The sequence below is a fragment of the Syngnathoides biaculeatus genome, chromosome 7 (genome assembly GCF_019802595.1).
Source record: "Syngnathoides biaculeatus isolate LvHL_M chromosome 7, ASM1980259v1, whole genome shotgun sequence".
Taxonomy (NCBI): domain Eukaryota; kingdom Metazoa; phylum Chordata; class Actinopteri; order Syngnathiformes; family Syngnathidae; genus Syngnathoides; species Syngnathoides biaculeatus.
In genome coordinates, this window is record NC_084646.1 from 26,237,249 (window position 1) to 26,252,878 (window position 15,630).

Here is a 15,630-nt window from a genome sequence, read left to right on the forward strand (position 1 = left end):
CCTTTGCTTTAAAAATCTTTGCAGTATTGATTTTGTGCAGTTTGGCAGCTCGTGAACCCATCTCCAAATGAAAAAAAAAACATGTTTCCTTCAAGTTGTTTGCCATTCCCAATTGTAAAACAAAGAATGAAACAATGCACATTAATACCAACATACATTCATGAAAAAGCTATAGACCTACTAACAGAAAATGTCACCAAAGTTACGGTAATTAACTAATGCACTGAAATACCTTTACAGAATGCATGTTATGTTAAAATGTATAAATTAATAAAGAATGTGCTAATGGCTATACTAAAGTACATACTACAGTATAACTAGGCAAGAAAATATATTATTTTAGCTTGAAGTCCAGCTGAACTATTAACCTGTTCAATACTATCGTCCATTTGAATAAAAAAGCCCCTTTGTTATAGCCCATTCATGCATTTGTACTTCAAGATGGAATTTAGTTGTTTTTTTCCCACTAAGGAGTCCTTCAACCAATTACAGTTTCAAGAAAATTTAATCTGCAACCATAAACTATCAGTTGTGAAGTGACCATCTCAAGGTACATCGCCTACACCCACAGTCTGCTGAGCTAGGTTCAATGATCAATATAAGCAGTGTAAAATGATGCACTTAATTGAATGGTTTTCTTTTCTTCTTGCCTCTACAGTACAGTGTCTGGAAATGAGCACAAAAAGGAAGCTGATTGGCCGGCTGGTCCCATGCCGTTGCTTTCGTGGGGAAGAGGAAGTGATCTCAGTGTTGGACTACTCCCACTGCAGCCTGCAGCAGGTCCCTAAAGAAATCTTCAGCTTTGAGAGAACTCTGGAGGAGCTTTACCTGGATGCCAACCAAATTGAGGAACTACCCAAGGTAAAGCTGAAGATTGGATTTCTGATTTTGAAATGCAGTTTTTAGTTAGGGTTAGTAGTTTGGAAGCTCCATCTGTTTCTCTGCTGAGGCTATTTTATAGTAAACTTACGTCGTGTTCAGCTCATCAACACTGAAGAGCCTTTCGCACTAGCAGCCTTTAGTCCTTGGTCAAACTATGTCCCCCCCAGTGTATTTCTTTTAGTCTGATGTTCTGTTCACATGGTTCCAAACAACTGACATGGTTTAATTGGGGTGATTTGACCTCAATCTCATCGATTGGACATTTGAATGAAATGGTTTAATTTGACACCCACTCATTGGCCAAACGTACAGTAAGTTTAGCATGCATGAAATTATCATCAAGGCAAATTCAGCTCTTTGATGTTGTATAATGGCCAGGTAGATTGTCCCAATAATTAAGTCATGAACAAAGGCCAATTATGCTTCATGTTCTGGTTATTAATGGTGTTTCTCAAGTGTTTAAACCAAATCTTGTTCCTGTCTAGTACATTCTTTTGCCAGCTATTAACCTATAATGGCACTTTTCAGACTCCATTGCCTCTGTTCTTCGTTTTCTACTAAAAATAATATAGAGTGGAAAACAGAGAAAACCATACATGTTGTGGAAGTAAATTAGCGGCACCAGGATATGAATTTGAAATGCCACAGAAAACAGGATTTGAATTTGAAATGCAAAGTGATCATATTTTCAATAGTTGCTACAATTCACTGTCTGAAATTCAACAGGCTACAATTCGCTGTCTGAAATTGATGTGGCTAAAATTCGCTGTCTAAAATTCACCATCTGTGCCACCAGCCATTCTTACTTCAGGTCACAACGGAACACCCGGCCAATTACAGTTCCGCTTTCTTAGTCACATGACATCACTAAGAAAGCACCAGCACGCCCACAACCCTCGTGGGGATAAGCGGTGTGGATAAGGAATGAAATATTGTTTTATGTCAATACTTAGTGATCGTAATAATTATGTGCCTGTGAATGACAACGAAAATGTTGTGACCAGAATGTAAACAAGGTAGATCCCTCCCTCGCTATACTAAAATGAATGGAACCAGCAAAACTCCTTCAAAATATGCAAATGTTCGCTTTGGTTCTCGCCAGCTTTCTCCCTCTTTAGCAAACCTTATAACCAATATTTTCATGGCTATGAAACGTGAGGACATATATTACATTTTATATACAGCATCAAGCCCCTACACAGACTGGCTGTTCTGGGCATCCATGTATAAAATCCCTCAATGTGCTGAAATGCATCTTCAACTCATTATTTTGTGCGATGTTGTAGTCCAATGGGATTCAACTACATCAAGCAGTGCACAGCTGGCTTAATTTTTTTTAAATTGTGACATGACATGACATTAAGGAGTGGATTAGGAGTGGATTTCCACTGAAGCCCCAGGTCTGCGCTGAGTTTGACAGAAACCGGATGTAACGGTGGCAATCATGTGCCGTCCAGCAACAACTGGGATCCAACCTGCACCTCCACCTTGTCACCCGTTGAGAGTCGAGTACATTTGCCCCTGAGCAACAACCACTCGGCTAGCAACTCAGTCCCCAGAACCTCTTTAAGGATTTGAGAGTGAGGTTTCTCAACATAGATCTGCATAGTTTAGCTGGCTTCCGTGACATGAACACTTCTCCAAACAAGAGGTTACACGTTGTGTGTCAAATTTGAAACAAAGGATTCAATACACAACATCTCCTATCTTCATGCTCACATGCAGTAATGTGAAAGTCCATGGACTTGCTAATTTTAAAGGAACACTTAGTTCAAACTAATAGGAATGGGGGCAAACATTAAAAGTTAGTAGATGAGTGTTCAGTGTTTCTTTTACTCTATCCACAGATTTCACCAATAAACATATCTAAATTGGAAAAGTATTATTGAAACTCCTCTCTCGCACAGACATTCCAACGAGCCCGGCTGGAAACTAACAGCCAATCAGCGTTTGCCACACTTGCAGTGCTTGCTGTTATGACTCCCCATTGCACGTGGATACATTTCACCGAACAAAGAACGTCCACTACCTGGCATTTTGTGGCCAATTTTTGTGAAAAATATTTACAAACAAAACAAAAATAGAATGATTGTACAATGTTCAAGCCTGTGCGTTTGAGCCAGAATCCACACAGGCGGAATTTAACGTGTTGGAGAGGGGGCGTGGCGCTAACTTGTTCTTCTTTTCCTTTCGGCTTGTTCCGTTAGGGGTCACCACAGCGTGTCATCATAGATGAACGCATATTTGTTTGGCACAGTTTCATGCCGGATGCCTTTCCTGACGCAATCCCTCTGCATTTAACCGGGGAGAGAAGCTTACAGTACCTGCTATTCCCAGGCGGTCTCCCATCCAAGTACTAACCAGGGCCAAACCCGCTTAGCTTCCGAGATCTGACGAGATCGGGCATTCTCAGGGTAGCATGGCCATAAGAGGGGCAAAGCATTAACAACAACCAATAATTCCATGATATGGGCTGCAGAGATTTGTTTGATGCTTTTCTGAGGAGTTGGTTTAGATGTAGAGAATATGCAGCAGCTGTGGCCAGACTTTTTTTTTTTACCCCAAGTTGTACTTTTCAAGCAGCCAGCCTTTCGCAATTGACTGGCGGCGGGGGAGGGGGGTGTGGGGTTTGCAAGCGTGCAGCGCTGTAAATAGTAACCAGGAAGTGTTGTGTGCTAAGAGCCAATAAAGCAAGCATAACACCAAGTCGATGCACCATGTTATTACTCCTCACTCCATTGAGCAAAAAAAAAATAATAATAACAATGGACAATGTTCAAGCGTTTGAGCCAGAATACACACAGGAAGAACTTGATGTGTTGGGAGGGGAGTGGCGCTGATGACGAACAATAAGAGTTCCATTTTTGGACTGGAGAGATTTGATGCTTTTCTGAGGAGTTGGTTTCAATGTAGAGAATATACAGCAGACGTGGCCAGAATTTTATTTATTTATTTTTTAACCCCAAGGTGTACTTTTCAAGCAGCCAGCTTCACGCGATCGACCGGCGGGGGGGATGACGGTAGGGGATCAGGGGGTTTGCCCGGGCACATTGCCGTAAATAGTAACCAGGAAGTGTTGTGTGCTTACACGTATATTTCAATCCATCCATTTTCTTAGCCACACGATGGTCGCAGGAGTGCTGGAGCCTATCCCAGCTGTCAACAGGCAAGAGCGCCACCGTGCTGCCTCATAAAGTATGGTATTGCTTATACAGTACCAGCACGAGAGGCTATAACTAAGCGGCTAATAACCAGTAATGATTAGATGCATGCAAATTTCCCCATTGATAAACGAGCCTCAACTTTATCCTGTCAGGTTGACCACGGGAGGTTAAGGAAGTAGAAATTTGGGTGCGTTTTTTCAGATTTGTTGCACAACACGTCGGCATCTTGGCTTAGCTAGAACAAATGATCTGTAATGCTAAGCACTGGCGAGCTCAGGGGCGGGGTCAAGGATGTTACTTCCGTGTTTGTGAAAGCTGGCACATATCCAGATTTTGCTTGAATTTCAGTGTTTTTCATTTTCAATTTTTTTCCAATTAATGTCCAAAATATATGTAATAATATTACTTCACCTTGCAGGGTTTATTGCACGTAGAAATTTTGAACAAAGTCATGCTTTAAATATATTCATAGTTAAATAAAAGGTATATTCATATTGAAAATTTCAATAATTGATGATTGTTACTTGTAAATGTTTAGCCATTGAATTCTTGCACTATATATTGCACTGTGCACATGGAGTTTTTTCTTGTCTGCATTCAGGTGCACTGATTGTATCCTGTTGTACCTTAGACCTCCAGCATTATTTGCACAATAATGGGGTGGGGAAAAAACGATGCAAGATCCATCCAACGTCCATCCAAGAAAATTGCAATTTTTTTCACATCCAAGAAACTGTTCAACTGATTCATATATACGATCATGGGAGAGCCAAAGAATCAGTTTTTACTTTCTCACAATGCAGTGAATGTGGCAACAGGCACCATAACTTGAACCACACAATATTTTGTTTTAGAATACCAAAGTCGACATGCACTTTCCAAGCTCTTTTGTATTTGACTAAAATGGCTTATACATCCTCTTTGTATGGAAATTTGTATGTGCCCACCAATTTCATGGATTGTCATAAAGTGTATGATAAATGTGTATAGTATATGCTAAGAATCAGAGATGCATTATTGATTCATTCCCTGTATTTTGGAAATGGGAGGAATAGTCTTTTAAAACAAAAATAAATACATTGATGAGCCAAGACCACAGCAAAACTGAGACAATTGTTTTTGGAAATAAAGCAAAGAGAATTGCTGTTACACTAGTGTTGGTTCACTATCTTTAAAAACCAAAGACAAAGTCCAAAATCGGACTTTCAACCGTCAATCAATCAAAAAAAACCTGCCTTTTACCATATGAACAACAAATCTAGACTGAAGGCTTGCATGTGTCAAGCAGACCAGGAGAACCTCATCCTTGCTTTTATCTTAAGTAGACTCTACTGCTGTAGTGGTCTTCTGACAGGGCTCCCCAAAAAAAAGCATTAAATAACTGCAGCTCATTCAGAATGCTGCGGCTCAGATTGTGACCAGAACAAAATGGTCAGAGCATATAACACCAATTCTAAATCCTTACACTGGGTTTCAGTCAGTTTTAGAACAGATTTTAAAGTTCTGCTACTGGTCTATCGATCAGTAAATGGTTTAGATCCTGAAGACATTCAGTAAACAAAATGCAAGTTACGGAATACAAACCCATTAGGGCTCTGAGATTGACTGAGTCAGGTGTAATAGTGGAGCGCAGCGTCCCAGGCAAACATGGTGAAGCAGCATTTAGCTATTATGTTGCACACAAATGGAAAAAAAGTTACCAACAGAGATGACGCCAGCCTTAAGTGTTTTTAATTGTACTTTTAGTTTTCACATTATGTGTATATATATATATATATATATATATATATATATATATATATATATATATAGTCATTTTTATTTTCTTTGGCTGTTTTAAATGTTTTATTCATTTGTATTAAAATCATTTTAATTATGTAAAGCACATTTAGTTACCTTGTATATGAAATGCGGTATATAAATGAATTTGCTGTCCTTTGCTTTTAGGGACGAGACTAGTTTTGTTTTTTTTCCTCCTGGTTGAGCTAAATAATTTTGAGTGTACTCTGCTGATTGGTTTTACGATCTGCATAATGAGTGACCTTGGATTTGTCCTGAAGTGTACAGTAGAATACCATTCAAAATGGCACTGATATTTCATAACATCAGGTGATTGCCTGAAGTTTAGTTGTTTGTGAAGATGTATTGTAGCGTTTATATATGTTTAATTTCCTTGTTATTCTCCCTGTTTCTATAGCAACTCTTCAGCTGCCAGGCCTTGAAGAAGCTGAGCATGCCTGATAACGACCTCTCCAACCTTCCAACCACAATTGCCAGCCTGGTTAACCTCAAAGAGCTTGACATAAGTAAAAATGGTACAACTTTTTTTTTTTTAAACAAAACAAACAAACAAACAAAACATTAAAACCATTGCAATAGATGATGGTGTTAGTACCTGATTTAGAATGTGTGGTCCATTTAAATCAAATTTAAATGTAAGTCCATATAAAGAATAAAAAGTCTTCTAAATTTGACACATCACAGAGACGAGTGTTGTTAACAACAAAACAAAGTATTTAAAATGAGGCTTGAAAATGGTGGAAAATCTAGCCATTCTGACATCTCGCAAAAAGTAATGGGTGAATCCACTGAGTTCACTGAAACCACACTTTGCTCAACGGTCAATCAAATAACACATCATCTGGATGCCTACACATCACTACATATTTGAGCTGCGAAAATGCATTTGCTTCATCCCTCTGTAAGATATCTCACTGGGTCGTCGCTGGGCTTTGCAACGTTATTTTAAATGCATGTGATCTTCTCACGCACAAACACACACACAACTCTTTTTGGGTTTTATGTAAGAGAGTCTGATATTGTCCACTAACCTCTAAATTTGTCAAGGCAAAATAAAAACCAACATGTCCATTGTCCAAGTCACTTATCCTCACAATAGTCATGGGAGTGCTGGAGCTATCCCAGTTAACATTGGGTAAAAGGCACACTACACCCTGAACTGGTCACCAGTCATTCGAGGGCACATATCGACACCATCACTGAGTGGGAATCGATCCCACGCTGCCTGCACCAAAGTCAGGCGCATGTACTACTAAACTTTCAGTGACCTCAAAAAAATAAAAATAAAAAGGAACACTTGGTAACAAAAGAAGAAACCATGAGAAGGGATCACATATTGTCGATCAGGAAACTCTTATCACAAAGTATGCAGCTGCACTGTCTTAATTAAGCTCCAGCACTCCCCGCGATCCTTGTGAGGATAAGTGGGTAAGAAAATGGATGGATGGATTACTTGACAGTAAATAATCTTTTTATCAGTTGTACAGAATTGATGGTTAACTAATCACATCTTGAAGTAATTGATGCAAAATGGAGTTCAATGAGTCTAAATTCACGTCAACAATTTTCCATTCTAAAATCTAGCATGACATCATCCATGGGAAGTATTCTGGCAGTATTCTGCCCAATACAAAGCAGAAGTTCAGAATACTGAGATAGATACTCCTATCCCTTTAAAATTAGGTTAAAAAAAAAATTGCCTAATTGATAATTAATTATCCCCACAGCCTATCAAGAACTATGCTTATTAAAAAAAGTATATTATTTTAATCACGATTCTCTTGTGTGTTTTTTTAATACAATAACATTTGGTTTACAATGGAACAATAAACAAATTATCTGGCTTATATTTCACAGCAGTTTGTGTATGAAAGGCCTAAAGTTGTGCAAGCTGCAGTATGTACAGTAATAACCATATGTGGACATGCGGTAAATAGTAAGATGTAGAGACAAGAACCAGTCATGTCACTTTACTCTTCACATACAGAGCCTTTTCACATCAGCTAACCACTCCCTTTGAAACCAACAAACCCCTTTTGATTCTTTTATTGCCTAACCCTCCCTTGAAGATACACACTCCTTATGCCTGTCTCCCTCTTATAGCTCACGACAATCACATCGTGACACATTGTAACAAGGCAATATATAACGCACTAATGCATAAAACAAAACAAAAGGATCCACGATACAAGCTATATGTTTGTTTTTTTTGTCTTTTAAAAGAAAAACTTTTGAATACATTCTAGTTTTAAATGGCTTTTTCTCCATTCTCATTGTACTCTCATCAATCCTCTGTCAACCAAACAATTTACACAAGTGATCGTGTGCCAATGAAAGGGTCCCGACAATTTGTCTAGTGGGGTTAGAATATTTTGGGATCGTTTAAAATTGAAAAACACAAAACTGTGCACCATACTGAATTGCACTATCCTGCTTAGTGGAAACTGCAGCTTTTATTTTCTTTGTATTGATACATACACAAAAACAAAGCACGCACACACATACATACAGTGGCTTTAAAACATATTCCACTTCTCCACTGATGGAGTAGCTGAGCAGCAAAAGATTTCTTCCTTCAGCTTTAAAGATCTTGATCATCTCTACTGCCATTACAATCCTATCAAAAGGACGGAGGAATTGGAAAAGGAGGACTTGGGAAACAACATCAGCATTTTGATTTTTCTCATAGAGTCACAGTAATTAACCATTATGCAATTAAATCTCCTAATCACAGTAATTCTACAACTTTCAAACAATCATGTTTCAGAGTTGATAAAACCTTATCTTAATGTCTTACTCAACAAAGATGGAATTATCTGAATAATGTAAAACCACAATGTTCTCATCTATTTTTTTCTGCCTCTTACCTTTTCTAACAGGTATCCAGGAGTTTCCAGATAATATCAAATGCTGTAAAGGCCTGTCAGTGGTAGAGGCCAGCGTAAACCCCATCACCAAGTAAGTCAGCATTAGAAATCGTGGAACAAATGATATGACTGTCATGGCTGTACTGTATTGTTTAGCCAATTTCACTGACAGCAGTACAATAATATACAGTATTTTATCCTAGCATGTGTAATAGTATTATATCCATTATAGAATTGATATAAATTAAAATATGGACGAGGCGGCATGTTGGAAGATCAGTTGTTGAGCGTTGGCCTCACAGTTCTGAGGACCAGGGTTCAAATCCCTGCCCCACCTGTGTGGAGTTTGCATGTCCTCCCTGTGCCTGTGTGGGTTTTCTCCAGGCACTCTGGTTTCGTCCCACATCCCAAAAACATGCATTCATTGGGGACTAAATTGTCCCTAGATAGGATTGTGAGTGCGACTTTTGTCTGTCTCCATGTGCCCTGCGATTGGCTGGCAACCAGTTCAGGGTGTACCTCGCCTCCTGCCTGATGATAGCTCGGATAGGCCGCTCCCGTGACCCTTGTGAGGATTGGTAACTCAGTAAATGGACGAATGGATGGATAGATGAAATATGGACTAAAAATTACAGCCATGCTCTAATTTTTGCAGTGTTCCCACACTTTTTTTCTGCCAGCAAACCCCGTCCACCGCCCCCCCACCCCCCCCCCCCCACACACACACACGCCCTGTTTGCAAGCATTATTCCTTGGGAATGAACAAAAACATGAGCAATAGCTGAGTGAAACGTAATAATGAAAAGTGCTCATGGTCATTTGTTGAAGCCCCCCGATAACAACACACACCTCCAAACTGGAGGGCAAACATCCTCAAGTTTGAAAAACACTTTTCTACTGGATATAGAGTCCTCACTCTTTTTTGCCTTCCAGGCTCCCAGATGGATTTACGCAGCTCCTGAACCTGACTCAGCTCTTTTTAAATGATGCCTTCCTGGAGTACCTGCCAGCAAACTTCGGCAGGTAAGTCTTTGTATGGTGTGCCCTCTTGAGCGACAGCCCAATTAGTATTTATTTCCTTTACCTTGGGCTTTTTTCTGTGTTTTGGGAATGGTGGATTGGCTTGAAATGACCAGAATTATCAGTCAAAATGCTGTGGTAACTTTCCAGACATTATTCCACTCATTATGTATTTTGGCGCATATGTATTTGTAGCTTTTGTAAACTTAGTGTACGGTTATATTGTAGAATTGGGTCTCGTTACTCTAATAGGAGTGATTCTTGCTTCAGGTGTAGGTGGCACCAGCTAAACACCCAGGGTTTGATAGTGGGTGTCACATAAAGACTACAGATGAATGATTATTATTCCTTGGCATGATCCAATTGAAGTATCATAGTAGTGCATATGGTTCACCAACTTCACGGTCAATTCTGGGGTTTAACTCTCTTCTCAGACCTTTCTATGCAGAGTTTGTGAGGTAGACCCAGCTGCAGACTGAGCCAGGCCTCCTGTGTGGCAGGCGAGAATTGCGCTGAACCACCAATGCAGTTTTTTGATACTCTGTAGAAATGGATGGATGGATGGATGGATGAAATTCAAAATCATATTGACTAAATAAAAATTTAGAATGGGGTCTTTAATTTTACTTGTGGATAATTTTGGATGCCGTTTCATTAACAAAAAATTAATGTTGTTATCCTTTGTATCTTAATTTCCGGCATGCAGAGCGCACCTGAATATAAGGCCCACCCAGTACATTTCATACATAAATGAGCCACAGCTGTGTAAAAGCTGCAAGTCCCACATTGAAACCCACGTTGAAACACAAGATATTTACAAAGAAAGACAGTACACAGAAAGAGTTTTCAAAGTCTTAATACCTTAGCTTATTTTAACATAACACTAATATGGTAGCACGAACTGGGCTGAGGGGGGAAAAAAATCTGGTTTAAAAAAAAAAACATCAACGCTAACGCTAGCGCAGCGCTAACGGGGCCAGTTAAAAAAATATGGTTGTAAAAGTCCACCAGTGTCACTCATACCTTTTCCGCTCAAGTGCCCCTTTGCGGCCGTTAGGAAAAAAATGCACAAATTATGCGCATCACCGCATAGGCCGCAGGTATGAAAGGGTGTGAAAAAAATTGCGGCTTATAAACCAAAAATTACAGTAATTGTATTCGTCCTGGACATGAAATGAAATATTACATATGTAGTACAAGAAAAATTGTGTTTTTTTATTACACTAAATTAACTGTGGCCTTTTTGTTTTACCTGACAAAGAGAATGAAGGAAATAAAGATTTGGTTGCTTGTTTTTGGTAGACTCTCCAAACTTCGAATCCTGGAGCTGAGAGAGAACCACCTGAAAACAATGCCAAAGTAAGACTTAATTTGTGTTTGTGCTTGTGGTCTGACTTTCATTTAGATTTTTTTGCTCTCTGATAATTTACATGCATATCACTTGGGCTGGGTTTGCTGTGGATTAAGTTACATCAGTACATATGTGAGAGGCGTTCTTGAATATTGGTAAAGCCATTTATAAATGTATAAAATATGCTTTATTTTAATTTTTTTGGGGGAGCCATACAATGGCTACCAATGGAATAATAATTACTGTCACTGGGTGCAATACATCTTGTCTACCATTCATGTATTCCATTCTGATTAACTTTGAAGAACAGCGTATGATGGAGAATACATTTCGGCCATTTGTGAGTCAACGAGATCACCATCTGGATCCAGGTCTGGAAGTGGTACTCACTGGTAAGGACCTGGTGGCTGGGTCTACACCCACAGCCCGAAGAGGCAATGTGGGTTCCCCTTGCCATGGCCTCACTGCCTGTGGGAGGGGTTAATATTCAGGTGAAATTTTCGATCCCCAGCTACATAAGTGGGCCCTCGGGACATGGAAAATCATCTCTCTGGCAGAAAAGGATCCTGACCTGGTGTGCCAGGTTGAACGGTTCTGACTTGACTTCGTCGGGCTTGCCTCGGCAATGGAACTAGTCCTCATCAGAGGGCTTACATTCTCACTACTCCCAATCTGGAGTTATGCCTGGCACAGAGCAGGTGTGTGCCTATTTATTGTCACCCAGCCAGGTTCCTTTATGTTGAGGTTTAACCCAATCGAAGAGTGGGTGGACCCTGTCTGCTTTTGCCTGGGAAGACGTCTCCTGATTATTGGTTGTGACTGTGCACCAAACAGCTCAGAGTGCCCATGTTTTTTGCGGCCCTTGGCAAGGGTTGATGCTTTGGAGTCCCTTATTTTGATGGAGAACTTCATCAACCACATGGGCGCTGAGAGTGAGGCCTGGGAGAGTGTGATTAGGTGGAACGACCCTCCTGACCTGAACCAAAGTGGTGTTTTGTCATTGAAATGCTGTGATTCTCACCAGTATGATGTCTATAATGAACACCATATTTCACATGCACACTTGACACCAAGACACACAAGTCCGAAGTTCTATGATCGACTTTGTGAATGATCAATTGTGGGCAGACCTGTCACCTGATCACTATGCGTGATGTTGTGTTGGCTCCAATGCTTCAGAGGATGCTGGTCTAACCTGCCAGACTGAATCAGGTTGTGCTGGTCTGCCAGAAAGAGAAGATGATGTTTGGCAAAGTTCCCAGTACGAAGGTCACCTCCAGAAGAACTCCCAAGCCATATTGGAATTGCACTACTTCTCCTTTTCTCAACTGCCCCCGGTAGACGCCTCAGCGCAGGAGTATCAAATCACAAAGACAACAACTTAAAAATTCCTACAAAAAACTGGTCTTGTCACATCAAATGCTGGAAATATAGAACACTACTCCCACTCAAAAAAATTCTCCAGCCATGCAAATCTCTTTTCCTCACTGGAAAACCGCAATACGATAATGCTGTACTTCACAGGGAAAAAAAATCCTTATTTCCACTGGCACTTTTCCATAAACCTGAAACCTTCCACCTCTGTCAGTTTTTCTCTTCTTTCACACTCTCCGACCCTCCAGAAATTGTAGATCTCATTCATAATCACAAGCCCTTCACACAACCTAGTACAAATCCAGCCTCCACACACTCCTTCCCCTCATCTCTTCCAATATCCACTCTTCTCTCTCCTCAGGCATTAGGCAAAGCAAATTTATTTGTACAGCGCATTTCATACATGAGGTAACTCAATGTGCTTTACATGATTAAAGGCATTTGAAAATAAACACATAAAACATTTAAAATGGCATAAAATCAATAAAAATGAAAAAATATTGAAAAAAAGACAATTAAAACCGCAAACAGTGCAAGTAATATGATCAAAACGTGGATATATTCTAAAGAGTATGAGAAAAAATTCTGACTTCCGAGTATATCAGATTTGTTTAAGATTAAACTCGCCCTGATTTCACACTGAGTCAGTAGCTTTGTTATTAAATTGAGATGAGTTTATCATTATTTCAGTATTCATACTTTTTGTGAATATATTTTGATGCAGTGAGATTTTTCAAATGTAAGCTACGCTCCCTCAATATAGGTTTGGAAACATGGTTGCTGGGATGCAGTTCCATCCCAGCAAACATGTTTCCAAACAGATTAACTGAAAACACTTTTTTTAATGGGATAATGCAATCCCCTTTAACTGCGCCTCTGATAAACCTAGGTGCAGTTTTTTTTATTATATTATATATTATGTTATTATTATGGTTGGCTGTGAAACACCGTCATATGGGAAATAACCATAAAGTGCATATACTGTTGACGGATACTCTTGAATAAACCTGAAATTCTAAATGTTTTATTTGATGCGGTTACAGACCTTTTCACCAGATTCTTAGAAACAGTTTATAATCAGAAATTCAAGATAGGCTACTTGCTTTCAGATATTGACAGAGTGCTATACATAATTTATTAAATTCTCTCACAGGAATACCATCAATTTCTCATCTTAACTACTAGGTTAAGTACATAGGATGACATTCAAATCATGAAAATACAATGTTACAATACTTAATATGAAGCACTTGTATATAGGAGGACCACTTGAATGTAACCACTGGAAATACAGAATTTAGCTTTCCAGAAAGATCCAAGCTTTCTTGTGATATTAGGTGTATGCATTCCCTCATTTCAGGTCCATTCATCGACTGACACAGTTGGAGAGGTTGGATCTGGGTAGCAATGAATTCTCTGAAATGGTGAGAATATTTGCTATTCAATTTAGCAGGTTGCCTTAAACTACAATATGAACAGCGAAGTGATACTCTTTGGCCAGTTGAATTGTCTGTTTTATAAAAATAACAACGTCAATATGAATATGGATGAGATGAGAAAGAATCGCATTCGGAGTTGGCAAGTAACATTTCATAGGTAGCTTCTTCGAGGTTAACATTTCAAAAGCTACTGTAGCATATGATGAATCTTCCATAGACTAATTACAGAGTTAGCCAAGTGTTCAGTTGGACCATGAAATGGGATACAATGCCATGAGGGGGCTAAAGGAGAGAAGACTGGATGGCAGTTTAGAGGATGTGACATCAGGGTCGGACAGGAAGTTAAACACATGGTTTGCCTCGTGCTAAATCTAATCTACTAATTTATGTATTCTACACGCACCAGCCGCATGACTCTGTACAGTGTAGCCCAGTTGTACTCTACTGGCAACTGCGACAATCATAACAACTGTGTTCTTAATACCATTATGATATTGTCACTTAATACTGAGTAGTACTATGAATTAAGATTGCTGTATTTTTATAAAGGTGTTGTATGAAATATCATTATAAAGCTAATGAAGTGTCACATGAATGTACATTGTCACAAAACTAAAACATGTCTCAGGAACATAAAATGTTTTGATGATTTGTATTTTGTATTGACATACGTGGTGTATTTGATCATTAGCCGGAGGTGTTGGAGCAGATCCACAACCTAAAGGAGCTGTGGATGGATAACAACTCATTACAGTCTATACCAGGGGTATGGACACTAAGTACACAAAAAAATCCAATACAATGTTTTGCTGTTTTATTGAGCTGTCTTATCTATGATTTGCTTTCCTTACTCTCTGACTCTGCAGTCGCTAGGAAAACTTCGCCAGCTCCGCTACTTAGACTTAGCGAAGAATCGTATTGAGAATTTAGACACGGATGTTTCAGGTTGTGAGGCCTTAGAGGATCTTTTGCTTTCCTCCAACATGCTTCAGCACCTTCCTGACTCTATAGGTAGGTGCTCGGATGCAAACATGATTTTATTCATCCATCTATCGATGCATCCATCCATCCATTTTATAAACCCCTCATCTTTACTAGGGTTGGAGGCATGCTGGCACCTATCCCAGTTGACTTTGGGCAAGAGGTGGGGTACACCCTGAACTCGTCGGCAACAAACTATGGGTTCCATTTTCATATACATTGCTGCAATAGTCATTGATTGGAGACTCTAAATTGCCCGTGTGATTGTGAGTGTGAATTTTGTCCGTTTCTATGTGCCCTGTGATTGGCTAGCAACCACCTCAGGGTGTACCTTGCCTTGTCCACAAATATAGCTAGGATAGGCTCCAGCAGTCTGGCGACCCTTGTGAGGGTCAGATAATGAATGGATGGATTCAATATTTTTACTGTGCAAAAGGTTGTGATGTGATCCTATAAACAAGGTTACTTTGTATGTATCAACAGTTATGCATTTACTTGTCTAACAGGAATGTTAAAGAAGCTGACCACACTGAAAGTGGATGACAACCAGTTGACCTCACTACCAGGAACCATTGGAAGGTAAAAAACCTCCATGAGCATTGAAGTCATAATGGCCAGTTCAAACCATGTAGATCTGCTTTTTCCAACTAGTTCATTACGAGGTGTTATTTTTCTCGAGGGGTCTGTGCTTTCCTTGTTTACTACTCTGTGTCATTGTGATTTGTTTACTACTCTGTTACTGTGTTGGCCGA

General features: G+C 39.5%; 1 protein-coding gene and 1 pseudogene across 1 annotated transcript in view; one reads left to right on the plus strand and one right to left on the minus strand.

Annotated features, from left to right (window-relative positions):
• lrrc7 (leucine rich repeat containing 7) overlaps nt 1–15,630 on the plus strand; it is a 105,688-nt gene that overhangs the window by 44,224 nt on the left and 45,834 nt on the right. Inside the window, 9 exon segments of the mRNA XM_061825234.1 lie at nt 664–861; nt 6,244–6,361; nt 8,726–8,804; nt 9,647–9,736; nt 11,036–11,092; nt 13,819–13,882; nt 14,589–14,663; nt 14,764–14,908; nt 15,385–15,457. Coding sequence (XP_061681218.1) covers nt 664–861; nt 6,244–6,361; nt 8,726–8,804; nt 9,647–9,736; nt 11,036–11,092; nt 13,819–13,882; nt 14,589–14,663; nt 14,764–14,908; nt 15,385–15,457 — 899 coding nt within the window.
• On the minus strand, nt 3,195–3,313 carry LOC133504196 (5S ribosomal RNA; annotated as a pseudogene).